The sequence below is a fragment of the Taudactylus pleione genome, unplaced genomic scaffold (assembly GCF_031769625.1).
Source record: "Taudactylus pleione unplaced genomic scaffold, aTauple2 ptg000113l, whole genome shotgun sequence".
NCBI lineage: Eukaryota > Metazoa > Chordata > Amphibia > Anura > Myobatrachidae > Taudactylus > Taudactylus pleione.
This window is the reverse complement of record NW_028284515.1, coordinates 6,818,396-6,839,282: the sequence shown is the minus strand read 5'-3', so window position 1 is coordinate 6,839,282 and position 20,887 is coordinate 6,818,396. Positions and strand designations below refer to the sequence as shown.

General features: G+C 47.5%; 1 protein-coding gene across 2 annotated transcripts in view; it reads left to right on the top strand.

The window, feature by feature from the left end:
• Window positions 1-1,270: 1,270 nt before the first annotated feature.
• The window catches only part of COX16 (cytochrome c oxidase assembly factor COX16), a 98,966-nt gene continuing 79,349 nt past the window's right edge, over window positions 1,271-20,887 (top strand). The window contains exons 1-2 of one of the 2 annotated variants that reach the window (XR_015878313.1): window positions 1,271-1,467; window positions 7,214-7,291. Coding sequence is in view for 1 of the 2 variants with exons in the window: in XM_088471302.1 (XP_088327428.1) it covers window positions 1,402-1,467; window positions 7,214-7,291 (144 nt within the window). In the remaining variant the exon portion in view is untranslated. The remainder of the gene's footprint in view (window positions 1,468-7,213; window positions 7,292-20,887) is intronic. The other variant, XM_088471302.1, reaches the window with a different exon arrangement.

Below are 20,887 nucleotides of genomic sequence, written 5' to 3'. Positions count from 1 at the left end.
AAACTAGACTTTTCGCATCTAGTTGAAGACGGCCTTTAAAGTTAAAGCACTCTGGGGTGAGTTGTATGGCTTATAATGTGACATTTTGGACAGCAGGTACTTCAGACAATATGCTTGCCAAAAAAATATGTTACACATTTTGTCTCCAGGTCTCTTGCAATTGTTTGAAGTGTCCTCCATTGTAGTCAACAACAGTTTCCATTCATAGGACAGCATTCTCTGTAGCAAAAAGGAACGTCGGGCGGAATTGCCAGCACCTGATATCTAATGCTGTCTTTCAAATCTGACACCTAGGTCTTCAAAATTAAATAAAAATCCACAACCAAAAGTCGCACGGGGTGAAGCTGGTAATCAGGGTGGCCAAGATGTCTGAATGTAGCGGCTGATGACCCACTTTTTTCTACCGCCACAGCTGGAATAATTTAACTCTCCTGCCTAGAACTTCTATCATCAACTACTATAGTCCAGCTACTTTATAGACCAGGGAGGCACTTACCTGGCCACAGTACCATAAGCAGGTTAGGTGAGTACCAAGTGTCTCTGTACCATTATCTTTTTGCAAAGGAATCAAAATTGTTGCCTACATTTAAGCAGTTACATTTTGAAGCTTTAAAGATAGGCAATAGCTGTAAAGTTACTGGTTTCAGGGCCGTAGCTAGGGTAGTGCGGCCGGTGCCATCGCACAGGGCACCACAGGTCAGGGGGCGCTGTTTGGGCCTGTCAAATTTCTGTTTATTATCATTCTTGCTTGTAGCTTCCTCTTATTTCATCCCCAGCATCTCCTGGCCTCTCCTATATCTTCCCTGGCCCTTCCCCTTTTTTGGGTGCATTATGTGCCTTTGAAAAATGAAGGGGGCACCAATGCTCTTTCTGGCACAGGGCACCAAAAAGTCTAGTTACGGCTCTGACTGGTTTTATTGTAGAGATCATGAAATAACAGCTAGCACAGAAACTACAGTAATTATATGATTTCATTTTTTATCTTCACTTTCACAGTCTCTTGGATAACGCTATCCTTTTGTAGATAGATGCTTACAACACAATATTTGGCTAGCATATATCCATGCAATATTTGGCTAGCATATATCACGGCTGGGATTTATTAACTCTTATTACTCAGGGGTGCATACTATAGGAATACGATAGGATACTGTGGACGCCTGCTAATACCAGATTACACAGCCAGCTGTAAGCAGTAGCGGGCGTGCAGCGCCGAGCTCACACAGGGAACTACAAGAGCTTCGTTGTCTGTTTTCGGGGGACAAGTTTGTAGTGCGGACTTGCCAGTCTGCGTGAAAGGGAAATAAGTTCTACCGTCTGCTGAGGCTGGTTTCATGGATGTCGGAAGTACTGTGTGCTGCAGATATATTTCCCCCGTAAAGTGAATGGGGTTATTCTAAAATGCTGGGCACGTTATGGCAATCGTTTAAAAATAACACGACCTTACGGTATGGAGTGCCCATGATGGTGAGTTGTAATGGGAGAAAACGTATTATTATATTATGTTTTAGTAGAGGATGTCCCTTCTCATCTCACTGCCAGGTATTTGCTAGTAGTAGGTCCGATAAGACAGGCAGTGTATGGGCAGGTGTACACTTGGATCTCTGATAAGTTAATTTAACCTTCATGTTATTTTTTATATTGTATCTTTTATGTTTTTAAGAATGTTGCTGCTATGCTATGTATATGGTTACTGTAATGCGCTATGTATACGGTTACTATAATGCGCTATGTATACGGTTACTATAATGCGCTATGTATTCGTCTACTGTAATGCGCTATGTATGCGTTTACTGTAATGCGCTATGTATGCGTTTACTGTAATGCGCTATGTATACGGTTACTATAATGCGCTATGTATACGGTTACTATAATGCGCTATGTATACGGTTACTATAATGCGCTATGTATACGGTTACTATAATGCGCTATGTATATGGTTACTGTAATGCGCTATGTATACGGTTACTGTAATGCGCTACGTGTACGGTTACTGTAATGCGCTATGAATCCATTTACTATAATGTGCTATGTATGCACTTACTATAATGCACTATGTATGCACTTACTATTATGCGCTATGTATGCACTTACTATAATGCGCTATGTATGCACTTACTATAATGCGCTATGTATGCACTTGCTATAATGCGCTATGTATGCACTTGCTGTAATGCGCTATGTATGCACTTGCTGTAATGCGCTATGTATGCACTTGCTGTAATGCGCTATGTATGCACTTGCTGTAATGCGCTATGTATGCACTTGCTGTAATGCGCTATGTATGCACTTGCTGTAATGCGCTATGTATGCGCGTACAATTACCACAGTGCGCTATGTATTGTGCCAAGTAAGGTAATAATTGAATATCCGCATTTCTTGCTAAACCAACTTGCTGTAGTTTATTCAGGATTGTCAGGTTGGTACAGACAGCATCAGCATTGAATAGAGCATTACACCAGCAAAAGAATTCCCGTGGTTAGAAAATCGCAGACATGTTGGACCATTTAAACGCTGTTTCATGGGCATGCATAAATTAGCTTTTGCGATCTCCTTCAGAGAGAGAGAGAGCTCTCAGCATGTCAGGAGAGGGGGAGTGTTTGTGGCTGGTCAGTCTTAACTTACGTGCTGCATGACTGCCCGATGTGCGTCGAGGTCACTGATGTTTACGCTGTTGCACGTCGTCGGACAGATATGAGAAGGCAGCAGTGGGCATTCCTATGCTCAGCTATACTTTGGAAGGTATTAGCATATTTTAGCAACTGCGATCCGTGAGAGAATGCAGTTGTGATTGCTTTAGCGTAAATCGCGGAATCGGACCCTATGTACACGTTTACCACAATGCGCAATGTATACGATTACCATAAAGCGCTATGTGTACTATTACCACAATGTACAATTGTCACAGTGCGCTATTTGTATGTTTACCATTATGTGCTATGTTACGATTACCACAATGCACATATGTTTACCATAATAATTATAAACTAGCTGGGATACTCTGTGTTGCGGAATGGACTTTGAAGTACATCTGCAGCCATCATTCAGAAATCAGTGCAGAACAGGAAGCCTTGCCGAGCAAAAGTCTCTGCAGACCAATACTGGAGACCGTGGCATATGAAAATGTGCTTGGGGGAAATGAGTAACTGTCAGTGCAGGTGCAGTGTGACAGTTGATCCTCTGACTCACTGCTCTTCCGTTGGAGCTGTGCCTGCCCCCCACTGGTACATATCAGCCTTCAGATCAGTGCAGTTTTAGGCACTGGAAGACATCCTGAGCGAACTTGCTTAAACAAAAATTTCAAATCAGAGACTCCACGGCCTACTTGGTGGGCACCATGTAGAACTCCATGGCCCTGACAGACTTCAAATATAGCCAAAAACCTAGTCCTGGTCAAACTACATCACCATGCAAAATTTGGTGGAGCTAGGTACAAAACTCTGGACGTGCATAAAGTACAACAGACACACGCACTTTCTCTCATTATATAGATATAACATTTTCGGCACAGTTATTAAAAATAGAGCGGTCAGCCTGTTTTCTCATAGTCATGACTGTGAATAAAGCATCACCAAGGCAGTCGCATAGGAGTCTGAATGTATTTGTGGGAGTGCGGGCCTCCCTTCTCCTGGTGTATTGGCCCCATGCGTATTCCTGCTTTAGCACCCTCATACGGCAAAACATTGCAGTATACTGTATGGGGACTGTTAGACAGTCGCTGTGAGGTGAAGCAGATGCTGCCTTGCGGCTTCCAAAGGAGAATGCCATTGCTGTTCTGTCAGAATATAACATTTGAGTGTTACATCCACAATACAGCGCAATTAAAACAAAGGTAAAATATAAAATGCATCATAAATTTAGTCATGTTGGTTTTTATTTTTTTTTCTAGACACAAATAATAATAAAAATTATATTTTTACTAAATAAACAAATAAAACCTATTTGATTGTAACTGTTGCAATGTTGTATAAACAAATTTATTATTATAAAGGCACTCTCTCTTTGTCCTGTACATGCAATTGTCACAAACCTGGCTGCAGCTCTGTCTGCAGCGCGTCCCCACCCGGTCCCCGACTGTGACCAGTCTATACTGCATGTGACAGCTCCAGAGCACTCCCCAACTCCTCACGACTTCTTCTGCTTGTGCTGGCCACTTCCTCTCTGGCACAGGCGCCGCTGATTGGCGTCCCTGCGTGCAGTGAGCCCACCACCACCGGACTATGGGCACCTCCATCTTAGCTCCAGTCACCTGACCACATTGTAGCAAATAGCAGTTAAGGTTTCACAGAGCCGAAACTATTATTTTTGTCACCCGGGGCAAGGCCATAATTTGGTACCCCCCCAAAAAAGAAATACAACATAGAGGACGAAAAAGGGTATGTAGTTTTGTGACGCAGTAATATCCTTTATAACACATTATGCCACACAGTAATGCCCCTTACACATTATGCCACAGTAATGCCCCTTTACATTATGCCACAGTAATGCCCCATATATAATATGCCACAGTAAGGCCCCTTACACATTATGCCACAGTAAGGCCCAATCTCCCTTCTCTTACCTGCCAGGGCCTTGTGGAGGGTGAGCTTGGGGTGGCGCGGGTCGGGGCTGCCACACGCTGGGGAACTGTCAGTGCTGCCGTCATTGTAATGTGGCGCCGCTCGTGAACCAGTTGGAGCTCACAGACCGGCAGCCGCTGCTGATCCGCGAGCACTGATTAACATGCGACCGGTACCACATTAGACTGCAACTGTGTCTCTGTGCCTCTCAAGGCCGGAATGCGGCACTAAACCCACGAGAGCAGCAACCTAGCCTTCCGGCAGCCTCTTCCACGCCCCCTCAAGTCCGGAAGCGCGTCACGTGCCCCCTTAGCCCCCCTAGTTGCGCCCCTACCTTTAAAAGGACTCCCTCTTGCACTGACAGATAGCCAGAACAATGTCTTGCTAACCAAGCTTCACTTGGTTCCTGTGACTCAGACCCAGTTATATGTGCCTGCAGTTCTGTTGCCTGTACCTATCTATTCAGTGGAATCCTGCTCAGCCAGCTGCTCCCAGTCTGGTAGTTTCACCAGTCGGTCCCAGTCCGGTCATTTCTGCAGCCGGTCCCAATCCGGAATCCTGCTCAGCTGGTCCCAGTCCGGGAACTTTTTCCACTGTCCCAATCCGGAATCCTGCTCAGCCGACCCCAGTCCGGAATCCTGCTCAGCCACACTATCTTGAGTGTCTCTTTCAACCTGTTGCATTGGGCATTCAGTCAAGTAGTGGGATAATTCCTTTAGTGGAATATTCTACATCCTCCTCAGGAGTGCTGTCCAGTTTCTGCACTAGAGACTTAGGGCCTGATTCATTACCGATTGCAACTGCCATTACGCACGCAATCGGCTGATTGTTGCGTTCTGCGCATGTGTATATGCCTATATCAGGACCCCCCTGTCGCCCCCGTTTGCTGGTGGTGACAGGGGGTTGTTGGCGAAACGGAGGCTTGCCAGTGCGTTTGAACGCGTGCATAAATTATCCACTGCAATGTCATACGCATCTTGGGCTTTCACTGAGTGCGATGAGGTTAGCAATTTCTGAGTAAGGTCAGAGCTTATGCAATTGTGTGTGAGGCTGCGATTGTACTCTGTTACCGATGGTTTCACATTCTTGCTAAGTATTACGGATGTGTGTCAGGTAAAGGGGCGTCCTTATGTTAGGTGATTGCAATCATTAGTATAACTTCGCAGTGAGACTGCATGCGTAATCGCTAGTATGATCCTTTCTGAATCAGGCCCTTATTCCATACCTGGCTAGCTACTTTATTTCCCTTTCCATACATCTCATTCCCTCTCCTCTGTACCTGTGTCCGATCCTACTCCTTGCGTAGGAACTTCATGAAACCACCTAGTTTCTTACATTTCAAATCCTCACCGACTCCAATCCGGGAACACAAAACCCTGTGGTTCTGACAGCAATAAGTCGTATGCAGTACCTGAGATTGCCCGAGTACACTCGTATGCTACTCCTCATATGTAGTACCCAAGAGAATATCTAAAATTATTGAAATGTAAACCCATATAGACAAATAAATGTAACTTCTGCACAGCTATGACACATGCATATAATGCATAAAAAAAGCTAATAATAACTTTCAATAGAGAATAAACAATCCCTGACATCTAGCACTTAGGGGTCTAGTTACTACTAGCAGTGTTAGGAGACAGAGTGAAATGAGGTAAGGTACCAGCCAATCGGCTCCTAACTGCCATCTCACAGGTTGTGTTTGAAAAATGACAGTTGGGAGCTGATTGGCTGGCACCTTATCACTTTTCACTCTGTCTCCTAACATTGCTTAGTAAATAGACCCCCTCAGACACATGGGTCAATTTACTAAAGTGAGAGTTTTTAGAAGGGAGTTTTAGAAGAGATGTTGCCCATAGCAACCAATCAGATTCTACTATTAACATTTAACTTGCACCTTCTAGAAGATAATAGCTAGAATCTGATTGGTTGCTATGGGCAACATCTCTTCTACAACTCACTTCTAAAAACTCTCACTTTAGTAAATTTACCCCACAGTGTTCAGAATTGGAGAAAGATACTTGAACTATGCAGAGAAGCCATTTAGCCCCCATCCTGGTGCACTTTCATCCAGCCTCAGCTGTAGCTAGCATTTGGCACTGTGAGAGGCACTGCTCCTTTATCAATCCCAATGACAGGCGCAGCTTGGCAATGAGCTAGGAGCCTGAACATTGGACAAATGATTGTGCGACTGTGTTGGTGTGTATGTGTACAAGCTCATACCATGTCACATACATGAAAAGTGAATCCGTCTCATGATAGAAACCATATATGCCAAGTACAGTGTACTCCATAGATACTGCAAATAAAACTGCCCCTTTCACTATGCCGACAACTTCTCTCCTTTCTTTGAAGTGATGACTCCGTGTTTAAGTACCCAGAAATGATGTATGCATAGAGGGGTTCCATTTTTAATAGTGGTGGTCAATCCAAAATGGATTATTTCTGTAATGGTCCGCTAAACCTATAATGCATATGGGTTTTATAGAAGAGCTACTAATCAAACATATATTTCTATAGATGTACAAGGTGCTTATCGCAGCTGTAGACATTTGCGCAGTATTGCAAGTTTTGCGCTTTTTCGACAACAAATATTTTGTATTGTCCTAATCATGTCCAGGATTTTCTACAATATTTTCTCTCTCTATTTTCAGCTGTTGGTCATAGGCGGCTCCTTCGGACTACGGGAATTTACCCAAATCCGTTACGACGTGCAAAAGTTAAAAAGAGGGGTAAGTAAAATACAGTATAGAAGGCTGAATGTTTCATCGTAATCTTCCATCTGCTTTAAATGACTGCAGATCTCTCCGGGTAACTTCAAAAATTTTCTTTTATTGGATAAAGCCTGAATAACGGCCTATTGATTTGTGTTAAGTCTTCTAGCTCTCTTATAAGGGAGACGCGCTTGTTTTATTACTATAAGCCACATGTTAAGGTGAGGGAGATGCGGTCTCTGGGAATCCTGACTGTTTCATGGTGACCGTTCCTATTGAGTGTATAGGACATTTCTTGTTGGGGACTTTTCAAGTTTTTCTTTCTTCCTTTAGTTGGACTATGAAGGGAAAAGTAATTTTGTTATTTGTGTAAAGTGCTGAACAATGATTTTAGAGAGTGCTATATTCAATTTCTTATTTTTAACTGATATAGTGGACGGAGATCTTATTGACAAGTCCCAGTCTTATTTGTTAACCTAAGCTCAAAAGTCCTGTGGGGTTGCGTACAGCTCTAAATAAAGATGACACCATGCATATGGTCTCACTAGTATAGCGGAAACCAAACCATGCCGGGCCTGGTTGAGTATGTGAATGTGGTCTATTTTTTTAACTATTTTGTTATTTTTTGTTTCATTGATTAAGCAGTGCAGTATGTGTGGCTTGGGTGGAAGTACTGTTTGTCATTTGCAGTTCTCAGGAATTGAGTTTACTGCACGTACACGAAAGCTTACCTCCACTCGGGTTGCAGATGCTGTATTTAAGCTGGGGGGCAGACATAATTTGATTCTTAAAGCATACTATACATGGTAGTGTTCATTCTAGCACCCTGCACCTGTCACAACCCGTGCAGTTCCTCTTTCCTGCCTGGGGTGTCGCTCTCTCTGCTCTGGTGCTTCAAGCACACTCTGGTCTGTATCTCAGCAGTTTGTTGCATCAATCGAGTGTGCCAGAAACACCAGTGCAGAAAGCAACACCCCAGACAGGAAAGAGGAGCTGCACGGGCTGTGACCGCTGCAGGGTGCTAGAATGAACACTACATTGTCTCTGTACTTTAGCCTGACGTGTAGCATAATTCCCATTAAAGCGCCGTTTGGTGGCAGAAATATGTATTGCAGGGAATTATAATGCCACACTAAAAAAAAATAAAAAAAACACAATTGATGCAGAGCATTTCCAATGCCGTTGCATTAAACTAGTGTAAATTGGTTAAGAGCTACAAAATACCCCATCTGTGATTAGATTGCAGCACGTTTATACCACCGGCGTAATAATCTGCAAGCTCACTGGCTGTAGCCCATCTTTACCTCTGCACATTGGCCCTGATTCTGATTCGCAAGAAAATGCAGATATTCACATAGTTGAGCGATTTATTTACAACTGCGCATGCGTAAACCCCTATAGCGCACGCATTACAGAGAGTGTGCGCACAAAGGTGCTGGTGGAATTTATCCAGACCATCTCAGAAATGTGGAGGAAAAGTGACAGGTGTCCCTGGGCAGTGGCTAGTAGTGCAACCAAGAACAGGCCGTCAGTGGGCGTTTTTATAGGAGTCTCTCTGATATGTTAATGGAAGCGGTTACGTTTCCAGGCGCACAGCCGCAGGCATAGGAGGCCATAGTCAGAAGGAGACGCTGTACCTGCCATAGGGCTGTTGCAATGTGTTTAATAAATAAACCCCTCAGTGTCATTGGTATTATATGTACTAAGGGGTAAATTTACTAAAGTGTGGGTTTTTAGAAGTGGAGATGTTGCCCATAGCAACCAGACAGATTATAGTTATTATCTTCTAGAAGGTGCTAGATAAATAAGTAGAAAAAACCTGATCTTTAGTAAATATACCCCTAAAAGTGGATGTCTCAGTCCTTACACATTGAGCAGGACAGCTGGGCACTAGGGGAAGGAGTTTGTATCGGCATTTGCATAAAGATGCAGAGGGGCGACTCAGAATGAGTCCACTGTTGTCAGACCCTATTGACTCCTTTTTATGAGTGGCATCTTTCTTATCACAGGGTCATTGGTGGCTCGTTCTCTATACATAAATGTCTGTGTAATGCATTAATACCCCAAGCAGGGTTTCAGTACCCGATATCTAATATCTACCATACTGTCTGCAAAATTGCTGAAAGCGTTTGCTTTGCTCACTCGCCCTCTCGTTTGCACATATAAGCTCCTCGGGTACGTTGCTACTTGCTTAGGACAGCACTGTCTCCGCATATGATGCCGTCTCTGCCGCATATGATACTGTCACTGACTGAGCAGTTACATGGGGAGGATGAGTGTGACTAGGTATAATTATATGGTTCTACTATATTGTGAATAGTCCTATTTCTACTTCAGGGTCCATAGGGTATCCACAGGATACCTTGGGGTATAGGTGTGACGTCAGTCGCTGGGCACCATAGAGTTAAGCTTTTCAGCCTCCCAGGATGCACTAGGGTCCCCCTCTTATACCCCGCCCCCGAGCCAAGGCACCTCAGTTTAGTTTGGTGCCCGACCGGCGTCGGGTGCACCTGTCGGAGTGGGGGCTAGAAGAGCCCCTGAAGCTTTCTTCAGTGCAGCTGTGGCTGCACATCTGGATGTACAGCATGGACAGTCAGTCCTGACGTCCATGCTGTCTTCCCTACACCCCCGCCGGTACCAGAACGCCGGTACCGATCCGGGGATGCTGGTGAGCATCTGGGGTCACAGCTAGCGGTGACCCCAGATGTTCCGGACCATGGCCGGATCCAAGGGGGACAAAGGTAAGCAGCGGGGTCCCACGGTGGGTCCCCGCTGGTCACATGGTCCTAAGTCCCCAGGCAGGGGGCTCCCTGGGGACTGGCTGCAGCGTGGAGCCAGGCGACCAACCTGCGCTTTCCACTACCCCCTGGGACAGCGGACCGCAGCAGAGCGGTAGCGCTGCGGCGTCCCAGGGGTTAAATGCATGCCAGGGGAGCGCGCCTTCCCTGTCTCACAGCCGGCGCCTCCCCCGCTGCACACAGCCCTCTCTGCATGCTGCCGACTGGTCCTGTGGCAGCGCTCCTCCCCCAGGCCAGCCTCCTCTCTGCTCCTCGGCGGCCATCTTCTCCAGAACGCATGGTGAACGCTGCTGGAAGCGCTGGACGGAAGCATCGTGGTCTGGGTCCCCCCGCATACCTCTCCTCCGCTGTGGCTCAGGTCTGTGTATGCAGCGCTGTGTCCTACCAGGCCCTGTGTCTGTGTAGTTGAGTGATCAGCGCTGTTAGTGCAGGAATTGTTATTTCTCTGCATTGTATGTGACTGTGCTAGCGCTGCCTGTAACTTTTCTTCTCTAAACTGTCAGCTTTATTACTGTCCCTGTTCTTTCTGCTAAAGCCCTTGCGGTGCGGTGCTGCAGGGTGGTCTCTCGCCTATTTAATACTTAATTGGTGAGAGAGGTCACATACGTGGTGCCATCATGTCTGAAAGTGATTTTCCCCTCCGGCTACAGTGTACCACGTGCAAAGTACCGTTAGCGGAGGGGGAGGGTAGCGCGGAGGGCCTTTGCCGGCAGTGTTTGTCCATGGCGCGGCCTATTACGGTTACAGCACCGGTACAGGAGCCGCCCTGGGCTTGTTTCGCTCAGGCGTTAACCGCTTTAGTGGGCCAGTTAGCTCCGCAGCCCGCGTTTACTCCGATGGGTTTGTCCCAGCAGTCTGTGGTGTCGTCACCCATGCAGGGGTTCCCATGACAATTGGTGGTACCCCACAGTCTCCCTATTTCCCCGCTCCCGGGTTCTCAGGAGCCAGCGTGTGTTAACTCCCTGACGAGTTCTGTACAGCACTTGTCGGATGTGTTGCAAGGGGAGTCTGTGATGCGGCCTCATAAAAGGCCGGTGGCGTCTCTGTCCGCTCCTTATGAGGATGACGAAGGGACGTCTGATGATGGGGAGATTCTGGATCCTTACGATCAGGAACCTCTCCATACTAAGGACGCTGATGCTAAGTCCAAAGTATATATTCCTGGACTTATTCGGGCGGTCCGCACAGCCTTGGTGATTGAGGACGAAGTTCCCCCAGCGGCTAAATCTAAGTATGCCTTTTTCAAAGATGTGAAGGGCGATGCCACAGTCTTTCCTCTTTCGGGACAGTTGGTGGACCATTTAGAGGAGGCGTGGAAACAACCTGGCAAAAGATACCAGCCGCAGAAACGCCTGGCGGTGGCTTATCCGTTCGCGGATAATTATTTTGCTAAGTGGGAATCCCCTCCACAGGTGGATTCTCACGTGACCCGTCTTGTCCGTAGTGCCACATTGCCGATGCCATCCATGTCCTCCCTTAAGGATGCTACGGACCGCAAGGTAGAAATCTGCCTGAAGTCCGCTTATTCCCTTGCAGGGGGGGCAGCACGGCCGGCTATGGCCATTTGCTGGGTTGCCAGAGCGATGGAGCGCTGGGCGGATTCATTAGAGGCTTCTTTTGAATCCGACTGTCCGGCCGAACAGGCGGAGTTGATTGGCAATCTCTGTGATTCGGCCACCTACATCAACGAGGCGGCTCTAGACATTAGTACTCTGGTGTCTAGAATTTCTTCAGCAGCGGTAGCTGCTCGTCGCACCTTGTGGCTGCGATCCTGGAAGGCGGACGCAGATTCCAAGAAAGGTCTGGAAGCGTTGCCGTTTACCGGAGAAGTTCTCTTCGGTCCGGATCTGGATAAGATTGTGGCCACGCTGGCGGCAGCCAAATCTGCTTGTCTCCCGTCGGCCGCTGCTCCTTCTGGTTCGGGACCATCGTCCTTTCGGTCATCTAGGGCCCAGGGCAGGCCCAAACCACAGTCGTTTCCTCGACAGGCTGGCCCTAAGAAATCGGTCAAGCCCCGGAAGCAGGCATGGAGTACCAGACGTCCGGCCCCCAAGCCAGATGACAAGCCTGCGGCCTGACGGTCCGGGCCTCCCTTTGGGGGATCCCAGGGTGGGAGGCCGCCTGCTACAGTTCGCCCAGTGTTGGTCGACCACTACGACAGACACTTGGGTTCTGGAGGTGGTTTCCCACGGATACGCCCTCTCCTTCCGGCACAGACCCCCGGCTCGCTTCTTCACCACGGGTCTACCATCAGACCGGAACAAGGCTACGGAGCTGCGGAAGGTATTGCACACTATGCTCCAGGCTGGAGTTATAGTGCCTGTTCCATTCTCCCAGAGGGGCCAGGGTTTCTATTCAAATCTATTTTTGGTACAGAAACCCAATGGGTCATATCGTCCGATTCTCAACCTCAAAGCACTCAACAAGTCTTTGCGGGTCCCGAAGTTTCGGATGGAGACCCTACGGTCCATCATTCTGGCGCTGGAACCTGGGGACTACATGGTGTCATTGGACATACAGGACGCTTACCTGCATGTCCCTATTCTTTTGCGCCATCAACAGTTCCTCAGGTTTGCAATCCGCAGCGACCACTTCCAGTTTCGGGCGTTACCTTTTGGCCTGGCAACAGCACCACGTGTTTTCACCAAGGTGATGGCGGTCATGGCGGCTTCTCTGCGGCTGCAGGGAGTCCGCATGTTGCCGTATTTGGACGACCTGTTATTGGTGGCAGGATCTCCAGAGCTCCTGTTACGCCACTTGGACCTGACCATTGCACTGCTGCAACGGCACGGCTGGCTAATCAACTGGCAGAAGTCCACTCTAATCCCGTCTAGGAGGATTCTGCATCTTGGAGCCTTATTGGACTCGGGACAGCAAAGGATCTTCGTGACGGAGGACAAGATCTCTGCTTTACAGTCAAGGGTGCGCAGTTGCCTGCACAGCCGCCGGGTGTCCTTACACTCGGCGATGAGGTTACTGGGCTCCATGGTGTCGGTGTTCGACATGGTGGAATACGCCCAGTTTCACTCCAGACCTCTGCAGCACCTGATCCTGTCCAAGTGGAACGGGCTGCCTCAGTCTCTGAAGTCCCAGACGATTGTGCTCACCCAGGAGGTTCGCCTGTCCCTTGCGTGGTGGTTACAGACGACCCACCTCAACAAGGGCCGTCCGTTCTGGGTTCCAAATTGGGTCCTGTTGACAACGGACGCCAGTCTTCGGGGCTGGGGAGCAGTTTCGGGTCCACACTTGTTCCAGGGCAGGTGGACGGCGACAGAAGCGGAGCTTCCAATAAATATCTTGGAACTCCGTGCGGTCTTCAATGCTCTCCAGCAGGCACAGCGGTTTCTCCAGGGTCGCCCGGTGCAGGTCCAGTCGGACAACGCTACCACCGTGGCCTACATAAACAGGCAAGGAGGAACTCGCAGTCGGGCGGCTCTCGTAGAGGTCTCTCTGATCCTGGTTTGGGCGGTGCGCAATCTTCCGGCCATATCAGCGGTCTTCATCCCGGGAGTGCTAAATTGGGAGGCGGACTTTCTAAGTCGCCAGGACGTTCATCCGGGGGAATGGTCCCTGCACCCGGACGTTTTTCAACTACTGGTGGACAGGTGGGGTCTTCCAGAAATCGACCTCATGGCGTCCCGGCACAACAACAAGTTGCCGGTGTACGGGTCTCGCACAAGAGACGAAGGGGCGTCTCTGGTGGATGCTCTGTCCATCCGGTGGACGTTCCGGTTCGCATACCTGTTCCCTCCGGTCTCCCTTCTTCAACGGGTAATCCGGAAATTCAAACAGGAAGGAGGGACGCTCCTGTTGATAGCTCCCGCGTGGCCCAGACGGCACTGGTTCTCAGACCTTCAGGGTCTGTCCGTGGACAGTCCTCTGCGGTTGCCGCTACGACCGGACCTTCTGTCTCAGGGTCCTTGCCTTCACCCGGACCTGACTCTGCTGTCTTTGACGGCGTGGCTGTTGAGACGGCCATGCTGAGGTCCCGGGGGTTTTCCAGCTCTGTGGTGCGTACCATGTTACGAGCTCGGAAACCGTCTTCCGCAAGGATATACCATCACGTGTGGCATACGTTCTTCCAGTGGTGTTGACCGAGAGGTTATGCACCGCGGGAGTTTCGTCTGTCTCGGATTCTCGCCTTCCTGCAAGCGGGACTAGATCATGGGCTTCGCCTTGCTTCTATGAAGGTACAGGTTTCGGCCCTATCTGTCTGGTTTCACCGTAGGATTGCTACAATCCCGGATGTGCGCACCTTTATGCAGGGTGTTCTCCGCATTCAGCCGCCCTTTGTTCCACCTGTGGCGCCTTGGGATTTGGCTGTGGTCCTGAGGGCTCTCCAAGGACCGCCGTTTGAACCACTGGGCTCAGTGGATCTTAAATGGCTAACAGCTAAGACTGTTTTCCTTCTGGCCATTGCTTCGGCCAGACGTGTTTCTGAGTTAGGGGCTCTTTCTTGTAGACCCCCTTTCTTGGTTTTTCATGGGAACAGGGCAGTGCTCCGCACTCGGCCCGAGTTTCTTCCCAAAGTTGTTTCCCAGTTTCATGTTAACGAGGAAATAGTTGTTCCGGCCTTTAACTCACCGGGTCTTTCCGTGGGTGAGGCCTCTTTGGATGTTGTGCGGGCCTTTAGGACTTATGTTGACCGCACTTCTTCGTTTAGGAAGTCGGACGCTTTGTTTGTCCTCTATGGCTTCCGTAAAAAGGGTTGGCCTGCTTCAAAGCAAACTTTGGCAGCCTGGATCCGTATGGCTATTTCTGAAGCTTATCTTCATGAAGGCCTACCGGTCCCTCCTTCTCTGAAGGCTCATTCCACTAGGTCTGTGGGTCCTTCGTGGGCAGCTCAACGTGGTGCCTCGGCAGTTCAGATCTGCAAGGCTGCTACGTGGTCCTCTGTCCATACCTTCGTGAGGTATTACAGGTTTGACACCTTCGCCTCTCAGGATGCTTCCTTCGGGCGGCGGATTCTCCTTTCTGCACAGGAGCGTCCCCACCCTTAAAGGATACTGCTTTGGGACATCCCCAAGGTATCCTGTGGATACCCTATGGACCCTGAAGTAGAAAATATGAGATATGGTAAGAACTTACCCTTGTTATCTCTATTTCTACGAAGTCCATAGGGTTCCACAGGACTCCCGCCCTGTCGCACCTGTGCTGCAGATGGGCTTTGCTCTGGTCACCGGTTTTCCGTCTCCCTCTGGTGAGAATGTGATTCTTGTATGTGTCCAGATCTTTTTTCTCTCTCTTCCTTCTCCTCCTCCGGCCTATGGCTTGATAACTAACTGAGGTGCCTTGGCTCGGGGGCGGGGTATAGGAGGGGGACCCTAGTGCATCCTGGGAGGCTGAAAAGCTTAACTCTATGGTGCCCAGCGACTGACGTCACACCTATACCCCCCCCAAGGTATCCTGTGGAACCCTATGGACTTCGTAGAAATAGAGATAACAAGGGTAAGTTCTTACCATATCTCATATTTTTTCATATGCTAAAATTGCATGGAATACAATCATTTCTGAAGCATAAGTGATGATTCACTTCTTGGCAGCTATTAATGGGCCAGATTTTCAGCACAGGTGGCTCAGTGAAAATGAGAAAAGTATTGATTAAAGACTCATCTACACAGGCGATCTCAGCCGTGACAGCCTATGACCACTTCTGATATCATCTTGCAATTAGGTGGTTTCGCCGTGACGACTGCATCTCATTAGTCACATCTGCCAAAATTACATTTATAAATGTTCTCAATAGGAGTCTCATACCTCCTGTTGGATTATTATCACTACCAATTTAAGATGAGAAACAATTTTTTCTGTGGGCCCCAGCATGGAGGCTACGGAGGAAGCACTGTGTAGAACGGGAATAGAACTTGTTTATTAGAAGGCGAAATCTAGCACTCTCCTTTAATACCCCATTTACACCAGAGCTAAAACCTGGGTTATTGCAGGGCTAACCCGGGTAGCTCCTTGTAAAAGGGGACAGGGTTGGATTTTCGGGTCGAGTGACTCGGCAATCCAACCCAGGTAACTTGCAGGGTTTAACACTGGAATGACCCATGAAAACCTGCAGTGTAAACGGCGCAATCCGGGTGACGACCTGGAGTGCGCCGCCTTGATGGCATCTCCAAGCGTCCACTTCCACGCTGGAAGAGCCAGGTCACTGCAGACCTAGCTCCGGTGTGAACGGCGCCGACTCGGGAATATCCTGGGTCGGCGCTGGCTAAATTCCAGGTCTGATCTGTTATGGAACCCTGGCCTTGATTCAGGGCCGTCCTTCTTAATTTTTAGAGCGGCCTCCTGGCCGCTCGTATAGCTGTGGGTGACCACCCACAGCTATAGCGAGCGGCCAGGAAGATGGTCGCGATGGTCAAGACCATCGCGACCATCAGGCTTGCGACGAGACCCTTGTGGTAGGTTCTCGTTGCCGCAAACCCTGGAGTGCTTTCAGCACTATCAGCCGAGAGCACTCCCACTGACATCACTTGTGATGTCAGTGAGGCCAGCCCCAGACGGTAGGCGTTCCCATGGGAACGCCTCCGTCTGGGCAGCCACGCCCTCGGCACACCCACCAAAGGGGGCGTGCTGTCACTCACCACCGACAACACGCCCCCTTTGGCTCCGTCATGCGCACTGGGCCAACATCGACCAGCTTGCGAGCGGGTCTGAATCAGGCCCCCTGTTTCGACCTCCAGGTCAGACCCGGAATTTAGGTATAAAAGTGCTATGAGTAAAGCTGGCCACACATCTAAAGATTATCTGTCCAACCAGCCAACTAGTTGATTTGTTGGAATGAAAATCTGGTAAGGTATGGGAGTAAATGACAATCAGCAATTTGCTCCCAAACGCCGGAAAATGGACAAAAACTGTTTTGTTAAATGTTTGATCTAAACCACAGGTTCTCAAACTCGGTCCTCAGGACCCCAAACAGTGCATGTTTTCCAGATCTCCTCACATAATCACAAGTGAAATAATTAACTCCACCTGTGGAACTTTTAAAATGTGTCAGTGAGTTATAAATACACCTGTGCTCCTGCTGGGTGACCTGGAAAATATGACCTGTGTGGGGTCCTGAGGACCGAGTTTGAGAACCACTGATATAAACAATTTGTTCAAACTTGTCTGACATTTGGGAGCAAATTGCTGATCATTAGTTACTCCCATACCTTACCAGATTTTCATTCCAACCAATCAACTAGTTGGCTGGTTGGACAGAAAATCTTTAGCTGTGTGGCCAGCTGGCTTTCTCTGCCACAGGTCTTTGCTAGGCAGCACTAATAAGTACCTTTATTTAAAATAATAAAAAAAGGAAATTATTGTCCTAAATTTCTATTTAATACAGCGATTTAGGTCTCCCAAAAAAATATTTTATTATTTCAGTGTAAATTATTATTATTTTTTTTAATTGTCAGCTCTTTAACATGCAATCCTTATGCCACATGGTAAGGCCCAGATCATTGCTGTCACTACACAGCTTGCATCTGAACATGTATTTACGTTCCCTGGCATACAGTAGTATTAAAAAATACAAAACTAAAACAAACTTAAACAAAGCACCTGTGTTTTAAAATAAGTACAATAAATAAATAGAAAAACCTAATAGTGGAAAACAAACACAATTTTTTACGAATGCATTTTATTATGGGACAAAACATACACCAAGCAATCCAATTATTAAAGTGTACATCTTCAGCATCCATAAGTAGCTAACAAAAGAATTTTGGAAAAAAAAAAATACTTTTTTTTATTTTTTATGCTGTCTACCAAAAACAAAACACTCCATGCTTTGCTATTATAAGCATTGCTTTGTTAAAAATTGGGCTTAAATGCGCTGGTAAGAGGCGGCTTTTACAAGGGGTTGGGTACGGGATGCCAGCGCTCGCAATCCCGACAGGGTTAGGATCCTGACACTTGTCGGTCAGTTACCTAACCTTCCCCCCCCCCCCCCCTTAGTGCCTAACTCTCTAACCCTCTCTCTCTCCCTAAGCCCAGAGCCGGGATTCTGACAGGTCTTGGGAATCCATCCCGACTGTCGGAGTTTTTACCTCATACCTTTACAAGCTGTTGCTTAGTAAATAAACACAAACCCCTGAGATACCCTCTGTCAGACATGGAGGATTAAGCGTGATGGTCTGGAAATCTTTTACTGGATCTTGAGTTGACAACTTACAATGAGTGACTGGCACCCTGAACCAAAAGGGCACCCTGAAACAATAGGGCTACTGTACGGCCATGCAATCATCTCTAGTTTACACCTAGTTGGTCAAGGGTTCATCCTACAGTAAGATAAAGACCCAAAACATACCTCCAGGCTATGTCAGAATTACCTCAGTGAAAAGAACATGATGGTTGGCTTCAAATCATGTCATGGCCAGCACAGTCTCCAAACTTAAACCTCATTGAGCTGGTTTGGGATGTTCTGGACTGCATGGACTGTTTGGAGTACCAGGCGGACGTCACAGCGGAGTGCGCCGGGAATGACTTTGACCCAGGGAGCCTGTTCTGGGCCTTTCCGCTGGATGGATTTGGATGACCTCACATAATAAAATTTAATAACTTGAAGATTTAAACCCAGGCAATGTCAGTTACTTCAGCCATATTGGATGTAGTCATAATCCCAGTGGTGGCGTCCTGGCGGTAAGTAGTGACCTAACGGGGAGGGTTGGTGTTAGGCACTGGAGGGGAGGTTAGGTATAGGGTGCTGAAAGGGATGGTTAGGGTACCTAACAAATATTATTTTTTTTTTTTTTAGAATCTGCACTCACCTTGCTTAGAAAAAAAAATCACCGTTTAATTACCACTCATAGGCAGGGAATAAAGTGCATAGTCGACCTTTCGGTCCTAAACGGACCATCCTCAAGACAAAGCAGCAGGAATAAGCCAAACAACAGCCGAATGAAAAGTGAACACCATCACCACAGAAGCTGAAATATATACCCACCCCAATAAATACCCACATATATACCCACCCCAATACCCACCAGATCTGCCCCCTGGTCGTACAGCCCTCTGGGTTAAACAAGATCTGATAGCAATTAACAACAAAAATAGTACTCATACGAGCAAAACAATAAATAATCAGCAAAGGGGATCACACAAAATAAACACAGCAAATAAATACCTGTAGATCAATGAAGCAGTGAGGACCTCATTCAGAGTCGGTCGTTGCGGTCGTACGCCACCGATGTTTGCTAAACTGCGCATGTGTAAAGTTCGCAATGCACGTGCGCAAACTAGCTGCTACGATCAGAAATTTCTCTCTCCTTGAACACAGCCAGGTCGGTAGTTTGAGTGACAGAATGAGGCGTTTGTGGGTGGTAACAGGGGAAGGTGCTAGAAAACGGGGGAGTGGAGATCCGAACGCAGGCGTGCCTAATTATGCGAACAGCGTTTTATGGGAGTGCATAATTAACAAAGTAGTGTCATGGCACACGTGACATGGGTGGTTTGTACACTGACCTGATCGTAGTGCTTAAGAGAGGGTATGGTCAACCTTAAGCTCTACGACCAGTTCCGATGGTCTCGATTAATCCTCATATGGCCGGAGATGACATGTAATGCGTACGAGAAGGGGGCGTATTTTTTGTCTTACGGCCGCATCCTCCCCTTGGTCGCCAGCTAACGATCCGATCTTAAGGACGCAACTTGCGAGTGCATCATTTGCATATCCGGCCCCTTTTCCCTTACGACCGTGCGGCCGCAACGACCGACTCTGAATGAGGTCCTGAATCCGGAAGTGGCTTGCGTCCCACCGCCACTTCCGTGGTGATGGTGTCCACTTTGTTTGGCTTATGCCTGCTGCTTTGTCCTGAGGATGGTCCGTTTAGAACCAAAACGTCGACTATGCATTTATTTTCTGCCTATGAGTGGTAATTAAACGGTGATTTTTTTTCTAAACCGGGTGAGTGCCGATTCTACTTTGTTTATATCTATGGACTTGTGTCCCTAAATTGTGCACCCCACCTTCATGACTAATTTGTGGAGTGCGGTTATCTTGGACTGTGTAAAAAAAAAAAAAAATATATATATATATATATATATATATATTCACGCATATACATACAGGTTGAGTCTCCCATATCCAAAAGGCTTGAGACCAGGGGCATTTTGGATAATGGAATATTCTGTATTTTAGAATATTTGCATATCATAATGAAATATCTTGGGAATGGGGCCCCAATATACACACAGAATGCATTTATGTGTTATATACAGTACACCTTATACACGCAGCCTGCAGGTAATTTTATACAATATTTTCAATAATTTTGTGGCTCAAACAAAGTTTGTGTACAGAAATGAAATTATGTTTCATTTACACCTTATACACAGAGCCTGAAGGTAATTTTATACAATATTTTTAATAATTTGTGCTTTAGACAGAGTTTGTGTACATTGAACCATCAAAAATCAAAGGTTTCATTATCTAAGTCATGCCAAAATTATTCCGTATTTCGGAATATTTGGATATGGGAGACTCAACGTGTGTGTGTGTGTGTGTGTGTGTGTGTGTCAGTCATTGCCCAGCACTTGGGGAGTTGCTGGGCAGCCCCCAGCCTGTCCGGCCACAGGGAGGTGTGTAATGGATGACGTGTACAGGTGCGTGTCATCCATCACCGGTGCACACTGCTCTGTGACACCATCTGAAGGGGTGATGCCCAAATATCAGAGCAGCTCTGGTATTTTACTGTCACCCGGTGCGGCCCGCACCCCCCCTGGTGACTCCACTGCCAGAAGGATCCATGCTTTCGTGCTTTTGTCTCCTTAACCTCAATCTACCATCTGCATTGTGTAATTGAAAACGTGATTGGTCAGACCACAAGGC